At 45.6% G+C, this 25423-nt stretch overlaps 1 protein-coding gene and 2 non-coding genes across 3 annotated transcripts; 2 read left to right on the top strand and 1 right to left on the bottom strand.

Annotated features, from left to right (window-relative positions):
- The first annotated feature begins 809 nt into the window (after positions 1 to 809).
- TRNAE-UUC (transfer RNA glutamic acid (anticodon UUC)) lies at positions 810 to 882 on the top strand. Its single transcript has one exon. It is a non-coding gene; the product is annotated as a tRNA-Glu (tRNA).
- Positions 883 to 11087: 10205 nt separating this feature from the next.
- On the top strand, positions 11088 to 18931 carry ALOX15 (arachidonate 15-lipoxygenase). The gene is given in 17 exon segments (XM_060134660.1): positions 11088 to 11234; positions 12786 to 12990; positions 13262 to 13343; positions 13428 to 13550; positions 13710 to 13720; positions 13723 to 13812; positions 14005 to 14165; positions 15027 to 15165; positions 15321 to 15535; positions 16814 to 16900; positions 16998 to 17073; positions 17076 to 17166; positions 17319 to 17440; positions 18015 to 18115; positions 18228 to 18395; positions 18506 to 18743; positions 18921 to 18931. Coding segments are annotated over 17 exon segments (2055 nt in total). The 5' UTR covers positions 11088 to 11099.
- On the bottom strand, positions 14432 to 14504 carry TRNAG-CCC (transfer RNA glycine (anticodon CCC)). The gene has a single exon. It is a non-coding gene; the product is annotated as a tRNA-Gly (tRNA).
- Positions 18932 to 25423: the final 6492 nt, after the last annotated feature.

Below are 25423 nucleotides of genomic sequence, written 5' to 3'. Positions count from 1 at the left end.
CAAAACAGACCAAATAAATGGAGAGATATACTTTGTTCATGGATTGGAAGACTCAATAATGTTAAATATCAATTCTCCTGAATATATCTATAGATTCATGCAATCCCAATTAAAAACAACAGCAGAAAAAAAATAAAAAAAATAAAAACAACAGCAGAAATTTTTGTTAGTAATTTTTGTCAGTAACAATAAGCAGATTCTAAAATGTATAGCAAAAGGCAAAAGGAAATAGAATAGCTAAAACAGTTTTGGGAACGAAGAACAAAGTTTCAAGACTCAGGCTACTTGATTTCAAGACTTTCTATGAAGCTGCAGTAATCAAGTCAGTGTGGTATTGGCTGAAAGATAAGATCATAGAATAAAGTAGGTTGTCCAAAAATAGACACAAATATGGTTAGCTGAGTTTTGGCAAAGATGCAAAGGCAATTCAATTGAGAAAAAAAGTACTTTTCAAGAAGAGGTGCTAGAACACCATTTCCATATGCAATCCACAGGCAAAAAAAAAAAAAAATCAACGTTGGCTCATTCCTCACACTTCATACAAAAATTAACTTGGAATAGATCACAGACCTAAATATAAAATGTGAGGGCTTCGCCGGTGGCGCAGTGGTTGGGAGTCCGCCTGCCAATGCAGGGGACACGGGTTCGTGCCCCGGTCCGGGAAGATCCCACATGCCGCAGAGCGGCTGGGCCCGTGAGCCGTGGTCGCTGGGCCTACGCGTCCGGAACCTGTGCTCCGCGACGGGAGAGGCCACAGCAGTGAGAGGCTCGCGTACCGCAAAAAAAAAAAAAAGTGAAAAAATGGGAGTTCCCTGGTGGTCCAGTGGTTAGGACTTGGCACTTTCACTGCCATGGGCCCAGGTTCAATCCCTGGTCAGGGAACTATAAGATCCTGCAAGCCACGTGGTGTGGCCAAAAAAAAGAGGGAAAAAGTAAAACTTCTAGAAGAAAACATAGGAGAGAATCTTTATGACCTTTTGTTAGACACAGGCAAACACAATCTGTAAAAGAGAAAAATAAAGTTTACCTCCTCATAATTAAAAACTCCTTCTCTGCTGAAAACACTGTTAAGAGATGAAAATACACCCTCACTTCCTGAGACCTTGCTTGTTGGGAGAAAGAATTTGCAAATCACATACCTTATAAAGGTCTTATATCTAGAATATATAAATTACTCCCAGAACAACAATGAGAAAACAAGAAACTCAATAAAAAATGGGCAAAAGTTTGAAAAGATACTTCCCCAAAAAAGATATACAAGTGTCAAATAAGGACATGAACAGATGCTCAGTATAATTAGTCATCAGCAAAATGTAAATTACAAGCACAATGGCATGCGTCTATACACCTACTAGAATGGCCAACACTCCCCTGCCACAAGTCACCCCGTCTCCCCTAAGCTGTACTGGTGAAGATGCACAGCAACTGGAACTCTCATGCGTTGCTAGTGAGAGACTGAATCTACAGAAGGACAATGGCCAGAATCACATAAAGAAACAGAGCCACGACCACTGGAGCAACCAGCCAGAGACATTAAACCACACCTCTGAAGCAACCAGTCTAGAAAGCCAACCCACAACCTCTGCAGTAATTGGCCCCACATGGTCAGAACTTGGTCAATAACCACCAGCTTCCCTAATTTTTGCCCCTGCTTCCAATTTAGGACCAACCAGAGAGAGACATACAGGCCCCCCTAACCAATCACATAGGATGCCCCACTTCTAGTTAGCTCTGGGCCTACAGCCTTTGCAAGGCCAACAGCCTCCAATCAGGAGATACCTGAAGCCATCCCTTTTTCCCATTGTAAAGCTTTTGAACTACCCCGCCTGCCACACACAAGTGATAGTGGCTGACCCCCTTGCCATATAGTAAGCTCTGAGTAAACAGCCTCTGTTTGCTCTCATTTGGGCGATCTTTGTGTATTTCCCCACTGGTGGGAATGCACATTTTCATGGCCTAGAGAAATCCACAGGTTCCACAAATTTCTGTGGAAGTCTTCAGACTAGCAGTCTCACTATAACTCTGGCCTCTAATCCCAGCTCCCAACATGGGGTCTCTGAATGGTCATTGAATAAACTTAGATGCAAAATTCGGTTCACATCAGATCACATCACATCAAGTGTTTCATAACATTTATGAAAGGTCCAGAAGGTTTAATGGAGGAAACACATCATGCACCACAGAGCATTCAGCAATCTCTTTGCCCTCCCATATCCTGCTACCTTTCTCCCACGACAGTTAGGAGAAATATTTATAATGAATTAAGTTACACAGCTGGGGCACTTCCCTGGTGGCTCAGTGGTTAAGAATCTGCCTGCCAATGCAGCAGCACGGGTTAGAGCCCTGGTCTGGGAAGATCGCACATGCCGCAGAGCAACTAAGCCCGTGCGCCACAACTACCGAGCCTGCGCTCTAGAGCTCGCAAGCCACAACTACTGAAGCCCACGTGCCACAACTACTGAAGCCTGTGCACTGAGAGCCCATGCTCAGCAACAATAGCATCCCCCAAAATGAGAAGCCCGCGTGCCACAACGAAGAGTAGCCCCCGCTTGTCGCAGCTAGAGAAAAGCCCGCATGCAGCGACAAAGACCCCATGCAGCCCAAAATAAATAAATAAATAATAAAATAAATAGATAAACAAGAACCTTGAGGATATTAAAAAAAAATTACACAGCTGGGTCCCACTTTGATGGAATAATACTTGTAAAATACAGTGTTAACATATGTTAAGGTCCTGATACTTCCTTCCACAATTTCAGCTGGCCCTACTACACTGGAGCCTCAGTGTTGGATTTTTGAGTTCCAAAAGCCTGGACGTAAAGGGATTGGGAATGACTCCTGTGCATAGATGATGGCTGTGGGAAAAGATAAGCCATGCCTGTACCTTTGATTGCAGCCAACGGGTCACCTATCGACTGTTTGCCCTAAAACCCTGCTTAGTCCCTGTCTGAAATATCTCAGGTGGGTGGCCCTTATTACTACATCAATGTTATTTGTTAATTGCTTTGCTGATTGATCACTTTTCTAACAGCACTTCCATGGACTTGGTTCAGTCTTCTATCTTTTTCAACACTTGGAGTTTCACTCCGCAGCCAATTAGATGGGCGAGGTTGGTAGCTGGTACTAATAAGGGAGGAATGTATATGAATAAGGACTAATTTTGTAAGTGGTCAGTTCATCATGAATACTTCCTGGCTTTACATAAGCTTATGAGTTTGGGGATTCAGAAAATAAGTATGTGGACCATATGAGTTATTTATTGCTACATTATCATTACCTCAGTGGCTTAGGGCAACAAATACTTATTACCTCATACAATTTCTGAGAGTCAGGTGGTTCTAGCTCAGGTCTCTCATGAGGTTTCAGTCAAGGTGTTGGCTGGGGCTGTAGTCATCTGAAGGCTTAACTGGGGCTGGAGGAACTCACTCACATGGTTCTTGTCTGGAGGTCTGTTTTTCACTGGCTTGTGGCAGGAGAGCTCAGTTTATTGCCATGTGGAGTGCTCCATAGAGTTTCTTTTCTTTTTTAAAAAAAATAAATTTATTTATTTATTTATTTTTGGCTGCGTTGGGTCTTCAGGCGTTCTCTAGTTGCGGTGAGTGGGAGCTACTCTTCGTTGTGGTGCGTGGGCTTCTCATTGCAGTGGCTTCTCTTGCTGTGGAGCACGGGCTCTAGGCATGCGGGCTTCAGTAGTTGTGGCTCGTGGGCTCTAGAGCACAGGCTCAGCAGTTATGGTACACAGGCTTAGGTGTTCTGTGGCATGTGGGATCTTCCCAGACCAGGGCTCGAACCTGTGTGCCCTGCATTGGCAGGCGGATTCTTAACCACTGTGCCACCAGGGAAGTCCCATAGAGTTTCTTAATTGTCCTCATGACATAACAGCTGACTTCTCCCAGAAAAGCAGCTGAAAAGACACAGAGAGAAGGAGAGAAGGGGAGAGAGAAAGAGAGATGTCTTTTAGCTTCAGAAGTCATATACCATCACTTCTGCCATAGTCTATTGGTTACAAAGACCAACCCTGATACAGTTTGGGAGGAGACTACGCAAGGGCATGAATACCATGAGCTGTGGGTCCCTGGGGACTGTTCTGGAGACTGGCTACCACGGTATGCCCTCTGGCCCCCAACAATTCATATTTCTTCCACATGCCAAATACACTCATCCCCTGTCAAGGCACCACAAAGTCTAATCCCATTATAGCATCAGCCTGAAGTCCAGAATTTCATCATCTAAATCAGGCCTAGGTATAGATAAGGTTTCTCAAGTATATATTCTTTTTTATTTTTAATAAATTTATGTATTTATTTTTTAAATTTTTGGCTGCATTGGGTCTTCATTGCTGCGTACGGGCTTTCTCTAGCTGTGGCAAGTGGGGGCTACTCTTCATTGTGGTGCATGGGTTTCTCATTTCGGGGGCTGCTCTTGGGGGGCTCGAGGCACGGGGGCTTCAGTAGTTGTGGCATGCAGGCTCAGTAGTTGTGGCATGCAGGCTGTAGAGCGCAGGCTCAGGAGTTGTGGTGCACAGGCTTAGTTGCTCCGTGGCATTTGGGATCTTCCTGGACCAGGGATCGAACCTGTGTCCCCTGCACTGGCAGGCAGATTCTTAACCACTGTGTCACCAGGGAAGTCCCTCAAGTATATATTCTTAAGTACAGTTTCTCTAGTGAAATTCCTCACCTTCTGAAGACCTGTGAACTAAAGAGAAAGTCATCAAAAAAAAAAAAAAAAAGAGAGAGAAAGTCATCTGCCTCCCTCCCCCACCATACAGTGGTGGACCAGGCATAGGATAACATAGTCATTCCTATTCAAAAAGCGGGGAGAGGGCAGACAGCAGAAGCAAGAAGAACTACAATCCTGCAGCCTGTGGAACAAAAGCCACATTCACAGAAAGATAGACAAGATGAAAAGGCAGAGGGCTATGTACCAGATGAAGGAACAAGATAAAACCCCAGAAAAACAACTAAATGAAGTGGAGATAGGCCACCTTCCAGAAAAAGAATCCAGAATAATGATAGTGAAGATGATCCAGGACCTCAGAAAAAGAATGGAGGCAAAGATCAAGAAGATTCATGAAGTGTTTAACAAAGACCTAGAAGAATTAAAGAATAAACAAAAAGAGATGAACAATACAATAGCTGAAATGAAAAAAACACTAGAAGGAGTCAATAGCAGAATAACTGAGGCAGAAGAATGGATAAGTGACCTGGAAGACAGAATGGTGGAATTCACTGTTGCAGAAGAGAATAAAGAAAAAAGAATGAAAAGAGGCCTCTGGGACAACATTAAATGCAACAACATTAGCATTATAGGGGTCCCAGAAGGAGAAGAAAGAGAGAAAGGACCTGAGAAAATATCTGAAGAGATTATAGTCGAAAACTTCCCTAACATGGGAAAGGAAATAGCCACCCAAGTCCAGGAAGTGCAGAGAGTCCCATACGGGATAAACTCAAGGAGAAACACACCAAGACACATAGTAATCAAATTGGCAAAAATTAAAGACAAAGAAAAATTATTGAAAGCAGCAAGGGAAAAACAACAAATAACATACCGGGGACTCCCCTAAGGTTAACAGCTGATTTCTCAGCAGAAACTCTACAAGCCAGAAGGGAGTGGCATGACATATTTAAAGTGATGAAAGGGAAGAACCTGCAACCAAGCTTACTCTACCCAGCAAGGATCTCATTCAGATTCGATGGAAAAATCAAAAGCTTTACAGACGAGCAAAAGCTAAAAGAATTCACAACCACCAAACCAGCTCTACAACAAATGCTAAAGGAACTTCTCTAAGTGGGAAACACAAGAGAAGAAAAGGACCTACACAAACAAACCCAAAACAATTAAGAAAATGGTAATAGGAACATACATATCGATAATTACCTTAAACGTGAATGGATTAAGTGCTCCAACCAAAAGACACAGGCTTGCTGAATGGATACAAAAACAAGACCCATATATATGCTGTCTACAAGAGACCCACTTCAGACCTAGGGACACATACAGACTGAAAGTGAGGGGATGGAAAAAGATATTCCATGCAAATGGAAATGAAAAGAAAGCTGGAGTAGCAGTACTCATATCAGATAAAATAGACTTTAAAATAAAGAATGTTACAAGAGACAAGGAAGGACACTACATAATGATCAAGGGATCAATCCAAGAAGATATAACAATTATAAATACATATGCACCCAACATAGGAGCACCTCAATACATAATGCAACTTGCTAACAGCTATAAAAGAGGAAATCCACAGTAACACAATAATAGTGGGGGACTTTAACACCTCACTTACACCAATGGACAGATCATCCAAACAGAAAATTAATAAGAAATTCCAAGCTTTAAAAGACACAATAGACCAGATAGATTTAACTGATATTTATAGGACATTCCATCCAAAAACAGCAGATTACACTTTCTTCTCAAGTGCGCATGGAACATTCTCCAGGATAGATCACATCTTGGGTCACAAATCAAGCCTCAGTAAATTTAAGAAAATTGAAATCATATCAGGCATCTTTTCTGACCACAACGCTATGAGATTAGAAATCAATTACAGGGAAAAAACTGTAAAAAACAGAAACACATGGAGGCTAAACAATATGTTACTAAATAACCAAGAGATCACTGAAGAAATCAAAGAGGAAATCAAAAAAATACCTAGAGACAAATGACAATGAAAACACGATGATCCAAAAATCTATGGGATGCAGCAAAAGCAGTTCTACGAGGGAATTTTATAGCAATACAAGCCTACCTCAAGAAACAAGAAATATCTCAAATAAACAATCTAACCTTACACCTAAAGGAACTAGAGAAAGAAGAACAAACAAAACCCAAAGTTAGCAGAAGGAAAGAAATCATAAAGATCAGAGCATAAATAAATGAAATAGAAACAAAAAAAACAATAGCAAAGATCAATAAAACTAAAGGCTGGTTCTTTGAGAAGATAAACAAAATTGATAAACCATTAGCCAGACTCATCAAGAAAAAGAGGGAGAGGACTCAAATCAATAAAATTAGAAATGAAAAAGGAGAAGTTACAACAGACACCACAGAAATACAAATCAATCTAAGAGACTACTACAAGCAATGCTATGCCAATAAAATGGACAACCTGGAAGAAATGGACAAATTATCAGAAAGGTATAACCTTCCAAGACTGAACCAGGAAGAAATAGAAAATATGAACAGACCAATAACAAGTCATGAAATAGAAACTGTGATTAAAAATCTTCCAACAAACAAAAGTCCAGGACCAGATGGCTTCACAGGTAAATTCTATCAAACATTTAGAGAAGAGCTAACACACATCCTTCTCAAACTCTTCCAAAAAATTGAAGAGGAAGAAACACTCCCAAACTCATTTTATGAGGCCACCATCACCCTGATACCAAAACCAGACAAAGATACCACAAAAAAAGAAAATTACAGACCAATACCACTGATGAATATAGATGCAAAAATCCTCAACAAAATACTAGCAAACAGAATCCAACAACATATTAAAAGGATCATACACCATGATCAAGTGGGATTTATCCCAGGGATGAAAGGATTCTTCAGTATATGCAAATCAATCAATGTGATACACCATATTAACAAATTGAAGAATAAGAACCAGATGATCATCTCAATAGATGCAGAAAAAGCTTTTGACAAAGTTCAACACCAATTTATGATAAAAACTCTCCAGAAAGTGGGCATAGAGGGAACCTACCACAACATAACATACGACAAACCACAGCAAACATCATTCTCAATGGTGAAAAACTGAAAGCATTTCCTCTAAGATCAGGAACGAGACAAGGATGTCCACTCTCACCACTATTATTCAACATAGTTTTGGAAGTCCTAGCCACGGCAATCAGAGAAGAAAAAGAAATAAAAGGAATCCAAGTTGGAAAAGAAGAAGTAAAACTGTCACTGTTTGCAGATGACATGATACTACACATAGAGAATCCTAAAGATGCCACCATAAGACTACTAGAGCTAATCAATGAATTTGGTAAAGTTGCAGGATACAAAATTAGTGCACAGAAATCTCCTGCATTCCTATACACTAATGATGAAAAATCTGAAAGAGAAATTAAGGAAACACTCCCATTTACCACTGCAACAAAAAGAATAAAATACCTAGGAATAAACCTACCTAGGGAGACAGAAGACCTGTATGCAGAAAACTATAAGACACTGATGAAAGTAATTAAAGATGATACAAACAGATGGAGAGATATATACCATGTTCTTGGATTGGAAGAATCAATATTGTAAAAATGACTATACTACCCAAAGCAACCTATAGATTCAATGCAATCCCTATCAAATTACCAATGGCATTTTTTACAGAACTAGAACAAAAAATCTTAAAATTTGTATGGAGACACAAAAACCCCAAATAGCCAAAGTGGTCTTGAGGGAAAAAAACAGAGCTGGAGGAATCAGACTTCCTGACTTCAGACTATACTACAAAGCTACAGTAATCAAAACAATATGGTACTGGCACAAAAACAGAAAGATAGATCAATGGAACAGGATAGAAAGCCCAGAGATAAACCCATGCACCTGTGGTCAACTAATCTATGACAAAGGAGGCAAGGATATACAATGAAGAAAAGACAGTCTCTTCAATAAGTGGTGCTGGGAAAACTGGACAGCTACATGTAAAAGAATGAAATTAGAACACTCCATAACACCATACACAAAAATAAACTCAAAATGGATTAGAGACCTAAATGTAAGACTGGACACTATAAAACTCTTAGAGGAAAACATAGGAAGAACACTCTTAATCACAGCAAGATCTTTTTTTTTTTTGCGGTACGCGGGCCTCTCACTGTTGTGGCCTCTCCCGTTGCGCAGCACAGGCTCCGGACGTGCAGGCTCAGCGGCCATGGCTCACGGGCCCAGCCGCTCCACGGCATGTGGGATCTTCCCGGACTGGGGCACGAACCCATGTCCCCTGCATCGGCAGGTGAATTCTCAACCACTGCGCCACCAGGGAAGCCCACAAGATCTTTTTTGATCCACCTCCTAGAGTAATGGAAATAAGAACAAAAATAAACAAATGGGACCTAATGAAACTTAAAAGTTTTTGCACAGCAAAGGAAACCATAAACAAGATGAAAAGACAACCCTCAGAATGGGAGAAAATATTTGCAAACGAATCAACGGACAAAGGATTAATCTCCAAAATATATAAACAGCTCATGCAGCTCAATATTAAAAAACCAAACAACCCAATCAAAAAACGGGCAGAAGACCTAAATAGACATTTCTCCAAAGACATACAGATGGCCAAGAAGCACATGAAAAGCTGCTCAACATCACTAATTATTAGAGAAATGCAAATCAAAACTACAATGAGATATCACCTCACACCAGTTAGAATGGGCATCATCAGAAAATCTACAAACAACAAATGCTGGAGAGGGTGTGGAGAAAAGGGAACCCTCTTGAACTGTTGGTGGGAATGTAAATTGATACAGCCGCTACGGAGAACAGTATGGAGGTTCCTTACAAAACTAAAAATCGAATTACCATATGACCCAGCCATCCCACTACTGGGCATATACCCAGAGAAAACCATAGTCCACTCTTTCAGCTATTTTTCTATGATTATTGTGGACACAGTTTATGCTCATTGTTGATAGAGTTTTTAAAGTTTGAGGATAACTTTTGTCCATGGAGAGAATACTCCAAAAATACTGGTATTTTATTTAATACTCGATTTTTAAAACATTTATCTATAAACAGAACTTTGAAAAATAAATTTTAATATTTAAACATTGCTTGCATACTTCATTAAAATTCCTTAAATAATCTAAACTGCAATTACAAATTTAATATGATGATTCTTTTGAATACAATTTAAACAGTACACAAAAGGAACACAAATACAATGATTACAAGACTTACTGTCATTATACGTAAATCTGTTTTAACACACCAACAGCATGGATTTAGTTACTTTGTTGGTTTCTACTTGTTCCGGTCTTTCTCTAGGAATAAGATATTTTCTCAAGGTTGCTAAAATACTTCTTTTGATGTCTTCTTGGTGTTTCCAAAATCTTGCCAGATTCCCTCATATCCCACAAAGAATATTGTCTCAGATCCTTGAATGCACTGAGGCTACAGACTAGGGCTTCTCAGCAAGTTGATTCACACTTGGGGCTCTGAAGCTTGTTGTTTCTTCCAAGGAGCTATCTTTGCTCCGGTAAAACTTCTCCTGTTACCCCAAATAGTCTTTTAATGTTTGCATCTTCTACATAAGGTTTTAATTTCTGCAACCTCTTTCTCCTCTGAAATGATGGATTCCTTTAGTTTCACTTGGCTAGAGTTATGGAACTCCTGGTTTTGTCATTATGATAATTGACTTGCTTTGTTAGTATTATTAAAAATTATGCGTGCATTCCTAATGTCTTATGGTTAAGGTGGCGTCTAGTGGATTTTGCTTCTCTTCAGGACATTTGGCTAATTCAGCATCTCAAGACTCCCTTTCTCCTTGGTCACAGAGTGTGAGTACCAGCGTTGGTTAACTGGTTGGATCTCCTTTCTACCTGGTTATCATGTGCAGCCACATGGCGCTGATCAGTCCTTCCTGTTCTTGGAACAGTTATTTTTTCCTGGGACTGCTTGGCTCCCAAATGCTGCTGGGTCCCGTCTCCTTGCCGTCTTCATCCTCCCTTGCAGCCTTGAGCACGACCCTTGGCAGTGGTGAACCAACTTGTGAGGCGCGCGCGCGCGCTTAGATGGAGGGGGCCTCCAGCCACTCCCACCATCTGTCTTCCGGGCCAGGCGTCGATTCCTTCTTCCTGCATGTTTTCTGCCCAAATCCGCATCTGCTTCCCCCTACCATCCTCCTCCCACCTCTGCGCCCTCTACCCTCCCCCGGGGGGCCCCGCCTTCTTGGAGTCAGGGCTGAGCTCTGGGCTGCGCGGAGCTGAGGACCCCAGAGCGCGGACAGGCGGGGTTGGTTGGAGACCTGTCACCCACACCCCGAACTCCGCCAGGCTTCGGAGGGGCGTGGTCTCGGGCCCAGTTATTTAGCGCATCCACTCTTCTTCCCGCTCAGAAGGGGCGAAACTTCTTTGGGCAAGATGGGTCTCTACCGCGTCCGCGTGTCCAGCGGGTCCTCGCTCCGCGCGGGCTCCAACAACAAGGTGCAGCTGTGGCTGGTCGGCCAGCACGGGGAGGGGGCGCTCGGGTGGCGCCTGCGGCCGATGAGGGGCAAGGTGAGCTGGCCGGAGCCGAACGGGGTGGGCTGCGCCCCTGGCCCCAAGGCCCACAAGTCCCCTGGAAGAGACGCGCCGCAGCCGGACTCCAGCTCCTCCCGGCGGCTACGGGCGCACGCCCCACGCGCGGAGAGGGCTAGGAGACCGCGAGAGTAAAGCGCTTTAGGGCGGGACGCGGCACACGGTAACTGCTCAATAAATGTTCCCGCCGCCCACCCTCCTTGGAATTGGGATAGTCTTGCGCGCCCGTCGTTCCACAGAAGTCTGTTTTTGGAAACTCAGGGGTCCTTAGAGCGGCCGTCCGTCTCCTGTCTCCTCTTCTAAAAAGCTACTATTTCAGATCTTCACAGATCTTCTCCGACCTTGCGGGCTTTATCTCTGGGATGTGGCGGGGATGGGGACGCAGGAAGAGGGGGGAGAAGAAGCCGAGTGATGAGAGCACTCGATTTCCCCACCCACCCCCTCTCCCATCACATCTACCTGGTATTCGCTCCTGGCTCCTGTTACATTTTGCCTCCGCCGACCCCCAGATTCCCATCTCCCATTCAGCTCTCTCCAAGATCCCCAGATCTGATGTCTGGCCCATGGACGCTTCAAAGGACCATGCTCAAGTGAGGTCCTCCCCTCTCCCCACGTCCCAGACCGCTCCCCTTGTATCCCCCAGGTGCACTCCCACCTCCGCCTCTCTTCGCCTCCGTCTAACTAAGAATCGATTGCTGTCCAGTCCATCTCTTAGACATCTCCGGCATCCATACCCTGATGTCCATCTCACTCTGACCACTAATGTCCCCTCGAACCTACGCCACCTTCATTCTCTTCACCCGCCTCACCGCTTGCGCCCCTGCCCTTCCAAGCCCTTCTGCAGTCAGAGCGATTTCTTCCCAATACATTCCCATCCTTAAAACATTCCCCCGACTGAAAACATGTGAATGGCTTCCGCCTACTCTCCGCACCAAGCCAAAGCTCTTGGCTTAACCTTCCAGACTTTACGATCTGGTCCTGCTCATCTGCCCACACCTCGCGCTCAGCGCTCCAGCTCCGCGACGCCGCTCGCCCGGCCCTGGCCTCTGCTCTCCCCGCTTCCCCTCCCTGGCCTGACTTCCCCCACCTTTTCCTCTTTCTCATTCTCCCCGGCTAAGCCCTTTGCACCTGTGCGTCTCCGCTTTGACGGGATGTCCTCGGGGAAGCTTGCTCCGGGCTGGGTGGGGCCTCTGTGGGCGCTCGGCCTTGGTGACGGGGTCGAGGGGACAATGTCTGTACACTGGTCACCAGTGCGCTCGCGGGTGCCCAGTGCGCAGCCCAACTCTCGGCGCAATCAGTGACTACAGGGAGGAGTGCCCCTCTCCACCTTCCGCCTCCCGCCTCACCCGGGGCTGAGGAACTCACGACCGAGAATGGGGTCGTGGAGCCGCCTGCTTGGTGCGCGCCCACTTCCTCTCTGGCTCCTTTCGCGCCGCTTTCCCACAGGCCCAGAGGGACGGGCGTCCAGAGCTCAGTCCGAGGATTCCTTCCAGAGAGCCCCTCTTGTTGACCCTCTTTTGTCGCGGGCAGGAGGCGGAATTCGAGGTGGACGTGTCAGAGTACCTGGGGCCGCTGCTGTTCGTGAAACTGAGCAAATGGCACCTCCTTCAGGATGACGCGTGGTTCTGCAACTCGATCTCCGTGCAGGGCCCCGGGGCCAGTGGGGACGAGTTCAGGTTCCCACGCTACCGCTGGCTGGAGGGCAAAGGCATCCTGAGCCTACCCGAGGGCACTGGTGAGCAGCGGGGGGGCTTGGGGGTGTGAGAGGCCTCCGGGGGCACGAGAGAAGTTGGGGGTGGGGGAGCGAAGAAGGGGGCGTGGTCTTTGGGGGTCACGGAAGAGGCGGGATGCTGGAGCTGGCACAGAGCAGCATGGAGACTGGGGGTGCGCAGTGATGCCGAAGGGTCAGGGGCCAGCCGCAAGGGCGGGCTGAGGGACCCCTGGCAGGGCAGGGGAGAGGCTCTCAGGAGGAGCCTCATGGCCCACGCCCTCCTCCCCACTTCTAGGTCGCACAGTGGTCGACGACCCTCAAGGCCTGCTCAAGAAACACAGGGAGGAGGAATTGGAAGAGAGAAGGAAGCTGTACCGGTCTGCCCCACTCCCACTTCCTGACCCCCCAGGGAGCCACTGACCCTTCCCCAGTACCAATGCCTGGTTTCATTTCCACCGCAGGTGGGGTAACTGGAAGGATGGGTTAATCCTGAATATGGCCGGGGCCACAATATGTGACCTTCCCATAGATGAGAGATTTCTGGAGGACAAAAGAATTGACTTTGAGGCTTCGCTGGTCAAGGGGTAAGAACAAGGCATGCTGGGTGACAGGGAGCTGTCCTGGTCCAGTGGAGGCCAGTGGGTTTATGTACTTCACAGGGCTGGACCAGCCCAAGGTGGATGCGTGGGGTTGTAATGTTTGATTCTGAGAATAACAAACTCTTCGCCCATCCTTCCCTGAAGGCTGGCAGACCTAGCATCAAAGACTCTTCAAATATTCTGACTAGCTGAAACAGTCTGGATGACTTCAACAGGGTTTTCTGGTGTGGCCAGAGCAAGTTGGCTGGTTAGTGTCCCTACCCCAGTACTTCTCTCAGGACCCTTACCCCCAGATCCTACTCAGTCTAAGGAACCATGGTTGGGAGACCAGAGGCCTGGGCCCCTCCAATAGGTTGGGGTCAAGTGGGGATGGTTTGGTGGGGGTTGGAAAGACCAGGAGCTCAGATCCCACAGAAAACTGCACAAATGCCATCCCCAGAGCGGGTGCAGGACTCCTGGAAGGACGATGCCTTATTTGGGTACCAGTTTCTCAATGGCTCCAACCCCATGTTGCTGAGATGCTCCAATCACCTTCCTGCCCGCCTAGAGTTTCCTCCAGGGATGGAGGAGCTGCAGGCCCAGCTGGAGAAGGAGCTCCAGGTATGGACGTAAGAGCCCTAAGGAGACCACACAGTGAAATGGGGGTGGGGTGTTTGCGCTGCTGCGGGGTCTACCGTGGGCCCAGCTTGCTGCCAAATGGCGAGACGGGATCCTACAGCAGAAATCTTTTTTTTTAATATTTATGTATGTATGTATTTATTTAGCTGTGCCGGCTCTTAGTTGTGGCATGTGGGATCTTCGTTGCAGCACGTGGGATCTTTAGTTGTGCCATGCGGGCTCTTTTAGTTGCAGCATACGGGATCTAGTTCCCTGACCAGGGATCGAACCTGGGCCCCCTGCATTGGGAGCGCAGAGTCTTAACCATTGGACCACCAGGGAAGTCCCTACAGCAGAAATCTTGAGTGATCTTGGAAGGGTGCACCTCCATGGCTTTCCTCTCCTAAGGAGAATAGCGTGCTGTGGAGGAAGAGTATGTGATGGGTGACAGAGACAGAGTCAAAATGAAGAGCTGTGACTGGGTGCTAGGGACTTAGGGAGAGTGTGGAGTAAGAGAATCAGGGTCAGGGCTGGGGCTGTTGATGGGGAGTCAGCATGGAACTAATAAGAGGAAACGCATCGGATTTAGGGTGAGACAGACTTGAGCTTGAATCCTGGCTCTGCTGTTCATAAGCTGTGTGACTTCAGGCAAGATATCTATCCTCTCTGATCATCTGTTTCCTCTTTTATAGAACTGGGGCTAATTCAAGTGCATCTAAGAATTATATGAGGCAATAAGCACATGATCCATCACCTGGTAGGAAGTAGGTCATGGAGACAAATTAGTTTCCTTCTTCCTTCGGGGAATCAGAGTGGGAAGATGTCTTATGCTGATAGCAGCCCTTGCTCTCTGCCCCCATCCAGGGAGGCACGCTATTTGAAGCTGACGTCTCCTTGCTGGATGGGATCAAGGCCAACGTCATCCTGTGTAGCCAGCAGTACCTGGCTGCTCCTCTGGTTATGCTGAAACTGCAGCCTGATGGGAAACTCTTACCCATGGTCATCAGGTGAGAGGACCCAGACTGTAAGGGAGCGGCAGCCGTCAGATGGAGAATGCTAAACAACTTTGGAGGAAGAGGAAGAGCTTAAGCATGCAAGGGAAGGGGAGTCTGTTGTGCACTGGCCCTCACCCCTCCCAAATCCCACTTCTGTCCCTCTTCCAGCTCCAACTGCCAGGCAAGGGGTCTCCCCCACCACTGCTTTTCCTGCCCACGGATCCCCCGATGGCCTGGCTCCTGGCCAAATGCTGGGTCCACAGCTCTGACTTCCAGCTTCACTAGCTGCAGTCTCATCTCCTAAGGGGACACTTGGTGGCTGAAGTCATTGCTGTGGCCACCATGAGGTGCCTTCCATCGATACATCCTATGTTCAAGGTAACACTTTATCCCCCCCTCCTCCCCCGCTCTCTGCCCCACAGAGTGGTCCCACCTCTGGAAGCACCTTCTCTGTGGAATCTCAGCTTTTGGGAAGAAGCAACCAATAAAAGACAAATGAACAATGGCGCGAGAGCATGGCTTGCTCTGCATTTCTAACAGGGTGATATCACTTCCGAGGAGGTGAAAATGATTCATTGATGGGGTGGAGAGTGGTGGGAGGGTGAGGGAGTGGGGGGCAGGAAGTCTTACTCTTTTTATGTATAAAGCACAGATACACAGGCAGTATATAAACAGAATACACAAATGACTGAGGATTCCACCCAGGGAGAGGGGACCATGCAAATAATAAAAAAGATTTTTCCAGCCAGTTTTGAAGGGTTCCCAGATAGTAACACATAGGCCAGTTAGAGGGGCTCAGGTCAGCGACAGTAGCTGACAGTTAGAACAGAGTGTTCGTCCATTAACGTTTTTCTTGGGTGTCTCCGATGGGGCAAATAACCATTCTAGATGCCGGTGCTAAGCAAGACAGCCAAGGTCCTGGTCTCTGGGGATTTTCCTATCCATTAAGGGCTAACAGACGGTGAAGACTGTATTGTAATAGATCTGTGGTGAGCTGTGGTGAGCACACTGCAGAGAATCAGAGCAGGGTGATGTGATAGTGAGTTTAGACTGGGTGGTCGGGATAGGCTCCTTTCAGGGGGTGACAGGGAGAATGAAATTACACAGAGCCAGCCATGAGCAGAGCACGGGGCACATTGCTCTAGGCGGAGGGGACAGCTTAGCGCCGAGGTCCTGACTCAGGAACAAGCTTGGAGTGTTTGAAGGACAGAAAGAAGGTGAGTATAATGGACAAAGCGGAGGGTAGGAGATGAAGTTCTGGAGGTAGCAGATTAGACCATGTTCTGGAGGGCAAAAAATTATTTTTATGTATAAAGCACACATATATTTACAGGAGGTAACAGATATATAGTATATCTGTAGCACTAAAAGTTCATGGGGCAGGTAAGAGTACAAAAAATATCAAAAAAGCCTCCTTGGAGAAGTGATAATGAAAACAAAGGTGGAGAAACATTGAGAAGACCATGAAGAGAAAAGGAGAACGATTTCTTTCAATGATCAAAGAGCATTAAGTCAGTGGTGTTGAGGGGCCGCTGTACATCAGTCCCTGCTTTTCCCGAAGACCTGGTACCTTTCCTGCTTTTCAGCCCCTATTTCCTGCAGGGACGGGCCACAGCTGTCTTCTGACCCTGCCCTTCCCTGTTCCTCTCCCTCCAGCTTCTCATTCTGCACATTCGATACACCATGGAAATTAACCTCAGGGCCATGACTGGGCTGGTCGCTGATTTGGGAATTTTCGACCAGGTATGAGGAGAGAAAGGGGGCGGTTCTGGAGTTCACACTCCGGCTCTGGCCGTGGGGCAGGTGGACTGGCCTGACCCCACCTGTCCTTGCTCCTCAGGTGGTGAGCACAGGTGGGGGCGGCCATGTGGAGCTGTTCAAGAGAGCAGGAGCCTTTCTAACCTATAGCTCCTTCTGCCCCCTGATGACCTGGCTGAGCGGGGGCTCTTGGGAGTCAAGTCTCCTTTCTATGTGCAAGATGCCCTTCGGCTCTGGGAAATCATCTCTCAGTGAGGTGGCAGGGGGCGGTGAGGCCGGGGAGGAAGCTGGGGAAACATGAGGTCTGTGGCCCAGCTGGGGGGCTGCGCGGGCAAGGAGCAGAGGGCCTGGGGGCTCCCTGTCGTCAGCCTCAGCTCCCCCGCCCTGACCCCTCCACTGGCAGCTACGTGGAGGGCATTGTGAGTCTCCACTATAAGACGGACAAGTCTGTGAAAGAGGATCTTGAGCTGCAGGCCTGGTGTCGAGAGATCACTGAGATTGGACTGCTAGGGGCCCAGGACCGAGGTAGGATGAGCCCCGAGACCCCAGCACATGATTCCTCCCTAGAACTTCCCCAGAATCCTCTCTACTTCTATGGAACCTTCCAGAAGCATTCCCAACCCCTATGAAAACACCCAAAGCCTTCCCAGATTCCTTTTCCTCTCAGCTAGAAGCAGGTCTCCATCCTGTGCACTGAGAGCCCCTCTAGGTCCCAGATGCAGTGGGACCAGAGGTTGCTCATAAATGTTTTAACAACTGGCTCCCTGGGGAAAAAAAAATGCCCCGATTTGTAGCATTTGCCCATTTCCATGGTGTAAATATTGCACTGTGGCTACCAAGGTGATGTCAACCAGCTTGCTAAATACTTGAACATTTGACATCATTGACTCTTGTGAGCCACACCAGCACCCCACTGAGTGGGACCCTCCCAAAAGACCTCCCTGCTCCCGCCACCCCAACCCACGCTCGTCTCACTTCCCACAGTAGTTACTGAGAGTCCTTGGTCCTCTTCTTACCTCTCTTGTTCTCCTCCTCAGTCCCTCTGAACTCTGCCTCTATCCTTGGCCTCACAGCTTCTAACTCTCCTTACCCCTTGCAGGGTTTCCCATCGCCCTACAGTCCAAGGACCAGCTTTGCCACTTTGTGACCACGTGCATCTTCACCTGCACTGGCCAGCACAGCTCCAACCACCTAGGCCAGGTACTTATCATAGGGGGGCAGCTGGGCATTTGTGCCTGGAGGGGGAAGGGGGCTGTGTGCAGGTGGTCTTAGGGGTTTTCATGTTTAGTAGACATTGACTGCCCCTCCTTAGCTCGACTGGTACGCTTGGGTCCCTAACGCACCCTGCACGATGCGGCTGCCCCCGCCAACCACCAAGGATGTGACACTGGAGACAGTGATGGCAACACTGCCCAACTTTCATCAGGTTTCTCTCCAGATGTCCATCACTTGGCAACTGGGCAGACGCCAGTCCATCATGGTGAGAGCCAGGTGCCCGGGTCCCCGAGGAAGGGGGCAGGTACTGGGAGCTGTGGCACTCCAGACTGAGGGTCAGTGAAGCTCTCAGCTGCCTTTTTCCCCTCTGTCCAGGTGGCTCTGGACCAACATAAGGAGGAGTATTTTTCAGGCCCTGAGCCCAAGGCTGCGCTGAAGAAGTTCAGGGAGGAGCTGGCTGCCGTGGAAAAGGGCATTGAGATCCGGAATGCCAAGCTGGACTTGCCCTACGAATACCTGCGGCCCAGCCTGGTGGAAAACAGTGTGGCCATAGGAGTGCCCCAAGCCTTGCGTTGTTTCGGCCCCCTTCCACCCAAGCCACACCCATCCCCTAGTGCTCTCAGTCTTGCCCTCCCCAAACCCCATCCTCTTCCCAACTCCCATCGTCCCCAAAGTCACCTTTTCATTGTCTGTGCCCACCGGGAACAAATTTTACTCCAGATGCAGGACCTAGGGACCTTGTCCCTATTTCTTCCGCCTCACCCCCACCCCTTCTTCCTTGATATTTCAGATCACCCATAGGGCAGGTTAACAGCCAGTTTTTTTTTTTTTTTTTTTTTTTTTTGCGATACGCGGGCCTCTCACTGTTGTGGCCTCTCCCGTTGCGCAGCACAGGCTCCGGATGCGCAGGCTCAGCGGCCATGGCTCACGGGCCCAGCCGCTCCGCGGCATGTGGGATCTTCCTGAACCGGGGCACGAACCCGTGTCCCCTGCATCGGCAGGAGGGCTCTCAACCACTGCGCCACCAGGGAAGCCCCATCAGCCACATTTATACAAACAGTTCCAAGAACAGAACAGGGTGATAATGAATGAATGAACCTTTTATGAATCAAATATGATTCTGAACCTAAATTCAGTTAATGACAGGAAAAAGATATTTTAGACTAATGAAAGAAAAGAATTTAGTCCAAACTATGCTAAATCAAATATTGGCCAAAGAGTGTACAGCACATCTTTCTAACTGGATGGGATTCACTGCTTGTCCTGAGACCAGTCACAACACAAAGCAAACCATTAACACAGCAATTCTCAAGATTTTCATTTCATGACTCACTTAGAAAGTGATAAATGGAAGTGAACTGGTTAAACTGCAGAAGCTGCTCTCCGCTGGAGGTACTTGGCCTCAGGGTTTCGCCCAAGGGATCCATATGGATAATCCGTTTGCACTTCATCAGTTGGAAAGCTCCAAGTAAAAAGGATTAACTGGAAAAGTACTAAAAATCTCATTATTTTAACGGGGGACAACAAAGGAGTCAATAAAATCCAACTTCTGTATCTGATTAAAAGTTTGGAAAAACAAACTTGGAAGTTTGATTTCTTAATATGATCATCTGTGGATATGGTGAAACAGAAACTAACAGTAAACACAAACCAGAATTGTTTCCTTTACAGTACGATCAGAGTTGCTTCCTGCCTCTGATTCTATTTAATTTGGCAGAACACATATGGGGGATGCTTGGTCTGATTCTTGAAGGAAGAATACGAAATGCAGAGTTGAGAGGTTGGGGTAGAGTTTAATGCTGGGATCCAGAAGAGCCCACAGGAGGTAAGAGAGCACGCGCAGCTCCACACCAGAAATAATGCAGTCTAGCGAGTGAGAGAAGCGGTGGGAAGGGGTGGTCTCATGAAGAACATGTTTCACGCCAGGAAATTAGGCTTGACCTTTAGGAAACAGCCATTGAAGCATTATAAGTAAGGGTATGACAGGGTCCTGGAAGTCACACTCACAGAGGCACCCCCTTCCCCTTGGAGGCCATACCCCTGTCTCCTTGGAGGCCACACCCCCTTCTCCTTGGAGGTCACATTCTCTTCTCCTTGGAGGCCACACCCTCTTCTCATTGGAGACCAAACCCCTTCTTGGAGGCCACACCCTCTTCTCATTGGAGGCCACACCTACTTCTCCTTGGAGGTCACAAGAATGCACAGTGACCAAGTGAACAAGGGCTGAATCTTGGGCAGACAGGCCCTGGGCAGGAGTACGCAGCAGTTTGTTTCCCAGTGAGAGGGCCTGGGCTCTGGCGACTCCACACCGCAGCTTAGCGCTAGGTGTGGGTCAGACAAACCCAGGAGAAGTCTGTCACAGCGGCAGCCCAGATCTCAGGCAGCAGTACAGTTACCTCAATTCTTGCAGCCACAACACCCTTGACCCCCCAAGCCCCAGCCCACTCCACACCACAGACTTGTACTAGATCAGGGAGGAACACAACAGAGAAAGGGGTGCGACCCTGGGCTGCTTCTGAGTGGAATCACGGATGCCTGCACAGGTGGCGCAGAGCTTCTCTGTGACTACACGGGCCTCACTTGCTTCGACAACCACCTCCTGGGAGAGAGAGCCTGACTGAACCTGACTCTCAGGGCCTCTACTCCAGAAGCTGGGGAGCAGACCCCACCCTGACAGGATGGAGACAGCCATGGAGCAAAGAGGAAGCCCCGCCCAATACCCAGCACAGGGTCTGGACACCACAACACCAACCACACCCCCTATACCAAGGGGTTAGCTGACAGCATGCTCTGAGGAAAGACATGGCTGGCATCCATACCAAAACCAGCCCTCGGGACTTTCCTGGCAGTCCAGTGGTTAGGACTCCATGCTTTCACTGCCATGGCCTGGGTTCAATCCCTGGTCAGGGAACTAAGATCCTGCAAGCCACGCAGCACGGCAAAACAACAACAACAACAAAAGCCAGCCCTCGCACCAAAAATAATGGACCCACACGGTCTACACAGGGATACTCTCACATAAAAACAACCTGAAAGACCACAGTAGATAACTGTTTCTCCTGAATGCCTAGAGACAGGAAAAGTTAAGTAAAATGAAAAAGCAGAGGAACTATTCCCAATTAAAAGAACAAAAGAAATCCCCTGAAAGAACAAATAATGAAACAGACCTCACCAGTCCACCAGACCCCGAGTTAAAAAAGGAGGCAATAAAAATGCTAAAGGAGTAGAGCAGAGATTGGCAAAACATTCTAAATCAACTATACTTCAATAAAAAAATGTTTAAAAACGCTAAGGGAATTAAGAAATTATCAACAGAAATGCAGATCACTGTAGCAAGGAAATAGAAACTATAAAGATGAACCAAAGTTAGACAATTCAATTGCTTAGACCAATCTAGAAGCAAGGAATAGCAGACTAAATGACACAGAAGAACAAATAAGTGATCTAGAAGATAGAATAATGGAAATTACCCAAACAGAATGACAGGAAGACAAATAAAAAAAAAAGAAAAAGAAAACAATATATGAGATCTATGGGGTAATATAAAGCGTGCCAACCTACGCATAATAGGGGTTCCAGAAAGAGATGAGAGAGAGAGAAGGGGATGGAAAATGTATTTGAATAACATCAAATCATGATAAAAACTCTCACCAAAGTGTGGGCATAGAGGGAACATATCTCAATGTAATAAAAGCCACTTATGACAAACCCACAGCTGACACAATATTCAACGGTGAAAAGCTGAAAGTCTTCCCTCTAAGTTCAGAAACAAGACAAGGATGCCCACTCTTACCACTTCTATTCCTTTTTTTTTTTTTTTTTTGACCACACTGCACAGTTCGTGGGATTTTAGTTCACTGACCAGGGACTGAACCTGGGCCACAGCAGTGAAAGCACCGAGTCCTAGCCACTGGACTGCCAGGGAACTCCCTCACCATTTCTATTCAACATAGTATTGGAAGTCCTAGCCACAGCAATCAGACAAGAAAAAGAAATAAAAGGTACACAAATTGGAAGGGAAGAGGTAAAACTGTCACTATTTGCAGATGACATGATACTCTATATAGAGGACCCTGAAATCTCCACACAAAAACTATTAGAATTAATAAATGAATTTAGCAAGGCAGCAGGATATAAGATTAATATACATAAATCTGTTGCATTTCCTTACACTAATAATGAAATATCATAAAGAGCAAGCAAAAATCAATCTCATTTAAAATCATGTCAGAAAAATAAAATACCTAGGAATCAACTTAACCAAGGAGGTGAAATACCTATATGCTGAAAACTATAAAACATTGATAAAGGAAACTGAATATGATTCAAAGAAATGGAAAGATATCCCATTGAATATTCTCTTGAATTGAAAGAATTAATATTGTTAAAATGGCCATACTACCCAAAGCAATCTACAGATTTAATGTAATCCCTATCAAAATATAAATGACATTTTTCACAGAACTACAACAAATAATCCTAAAATTTACATGGAACCACAAAAGGCCCAGAATTGCCAAAGCAATCCTGAGGAAAAAGAACAAAGCTGGAGACATAACCCTTCCAGGCCTCAGACTATACTACAAAGCTTTAGTAATCAAAACAGCGTGGCTTTGGCACAAAAACAGACATATAGGTCAATGGAACAGAGTAGAGAGCCCAGAAATAAACCCACACACCTATGGTTAATTAATCTATGACAAAGGAAGCAAGCCTATACAATGGAGAAAAGATAGTCTCTTCAACAAGTAGTGTTGGGAAAGCTGGATAGCTTTAGGTAAATCAATGAAATTAGAACACTTCCTCACCCCATATATAAAAATAAACTAAAACTTGTTTAAAGACCTAAATATAAGACATGACACTTTAAAACTCCCAAAAGAGAGCATAGGTAAAACATTCTTAGACATAAATCACAGCAATATTTCCTTAGATCAGTTTCCCAAGGCAAAAGAAATAAAACGAAAAATAAACACATGGGACCTAATCAAACTTCAAAGCTTTTGCACAGCAAAGAAAACTATCAACAAAATGAAAAGACAACATATGGAATGGGAGAAAATATATGCAAACAATGTGGCCAACAAGGGGTTAATATCCAAAATATAAAAACAGCTCATACAACTCAATATCTGAAAAGCAAACAAACCAATTTAAAAAATGGACCAAAGGGACTTCCCTGGAGGTCCAGCGGTTAAGACTTCGCCTTCCAGTGCAGGGGGTGCGGGTTTGATCCCTAGTCAGGGAGCTAGGATCTCACATGCTTTGCAGCCAAAAAACCAAAACATAAAATAGAAGCAATATTGTAACAAATTCAATAAAGACTTTAGAAAACAATGGACTGAAGACCTAAATAAATATTTCTCCAAAGAAAACACACAAATGACCAACAGGCACATGAAAAGATGCTCAACATTGTTAATTATTCAAGAAATGAAAATCAAAATCACAATGAGGTATTACATCACACCAGTCAGAATGGATGTCATCAAAAAGTCTACAAATAATAGGGCTTCCCTGGTGGCGCAGTGGTTGAGAGTCCGCCTGCCCATGCAGGGGACACGGGTTCGTGCCCTGGTCTGGGAAGATCCCACATGCCGCGGAGAGGCTGGGCCCGTGAGCCACAATTACTGAGCCTGCACGTCTGGAGCCTGTGCTCCGCAACGGGAGAGGCCACAACAGTGAGAGGCCCGCGTACCGAAAAAAAAAAAAGCCTACAAATAATAAATGCTGGAGAGGGTGTGGAGAAAAGGGAACCCTCTTGCACTGTTGGTGGGAATGTAAATTGGTGCAGCCACTATGGAGAACAGTATGGACATTCCTTAAACAACTAAAAATAGAGCTACCATACAGTGCAGCAATTCCACTCCTGGGTATATACCTGGAAAAAATGAAAGCTCTAATTCAAAAGGATACATGCACCCCAATGTTCATAGCAGTACTATTTATAATAGCCAAGACAGGAAACAACCCAAGTGCTGAACAGCAGACGATTGGCTTAAGACATACACACACATACAGTGGAATATTACTCAGCCAGAGGCAGCTGGGGAGGGACAAATTAGGAGTATGGGATTAAAAGGCAGAAAATACTATACATAAAATAGATAAGCAACAAGGATTTACTGTATAGCACAGGGAATTATACTAAATATCTTTTAATAACCTATAATGGAATATAATCGGCAAAAAAAAGAACATGAATCACTATGCTGCACACCTGAAACTAACACAATATTGTAAATCAACTATACTTCAATTAAAAAAAAAACAAACAGTATGTTTGCCAAAGTTGGCAGTCCCCCAAAGATTGGTACTATATGTACTCCAAGGATAACAAAGAAAAATAATTTCCTTCAGAAAGCATCTTTGAATCAGAGATATTATAAAGGTCATGAAATCTTCCAAATTAAACAGAGTTTCTATTTTGTTTAATTATAAGAAATTAGTAAGTGCTTTGTAAAAACCTAAGATAAGAAAGTGCAAAGACTAGCTGGGCCGGGGCTGGGTAGAGATAATACCAAAATTGATGGTGCTTTAGATACGACAGCCTTTAGGAAAGATTCTCTTTAGGCTGGAAGAAAAGGAAATAATTGTCAGAAGAAAATGACATCTTAAAACTTCATAGTCTTTGAAAAGAGAACCAAGTCATTAATTATACTTATTACCTTCCACAAATATATTACATCTGTAATTAAACTGGCCTCAAAGGGACAGAGTCTTATTATGGTTTTCACGTTTAAAAGGGTATTTTTAAGTAAAAAAATATATTACTCAATTAAGTTATAGAAATTTAGTTAAAAGATAAATATTACATACTGGACGTTCCTCAAAAAACTAAAAATGGAACTACCATATGATCCAGTAATTCCACTCCTGGGTATATATCCAAAGGAAATGAAAACACTAATTTGAAAAGATACATGCACCCCAATGTTCACAGCAGCATTATTTACAATAACCAAGATATGGAAGCAACCTAAGTGCCCATCAATAAACAAATAGATAAAGAAGATGTGGTATATATACATGATAGAATATTACTCAGCCATAAAAAAGAATGAAATTTTGCCATTTGCAACAACATGGATGGGCCTGGAGGGTATTAGGCTTAGTGAAATGTCAGGGAAACACAAATATATCACCTATATGTTGAATCTAAAAAATAAAGCAAACTAATGAATATAACAAAAAAGAAACAGATTCACAGATATAGAGAACAAACAGTGGCTATCAATAGGGAGAGGGAAGGTGGGAGGGGCAAAATAGGGGTAGGGATTTAAGAGGTACAAA

The sequence above is a fragment of the Lagenorhynchus albirostris genome, chromosome 20, assembly GCF_949774975.1.
Source record: "Lagenorhynchus albirostris chromosome 20, mLagAlb1.1, whole genome shotgun sequence".
In the NCBI taxonomy this organism is placed as follows: Eukaryota; Metazoa; Chordata; class Mammalia; order Artiodactyla; family Delphinidae; genus Lagenorhynchus; species Lagenorhynchus albirostris.
Note: the sequence above shows the minus strand (reverse complement) of the source record. Positions and strands in the feature narration are given on the sequence as shown.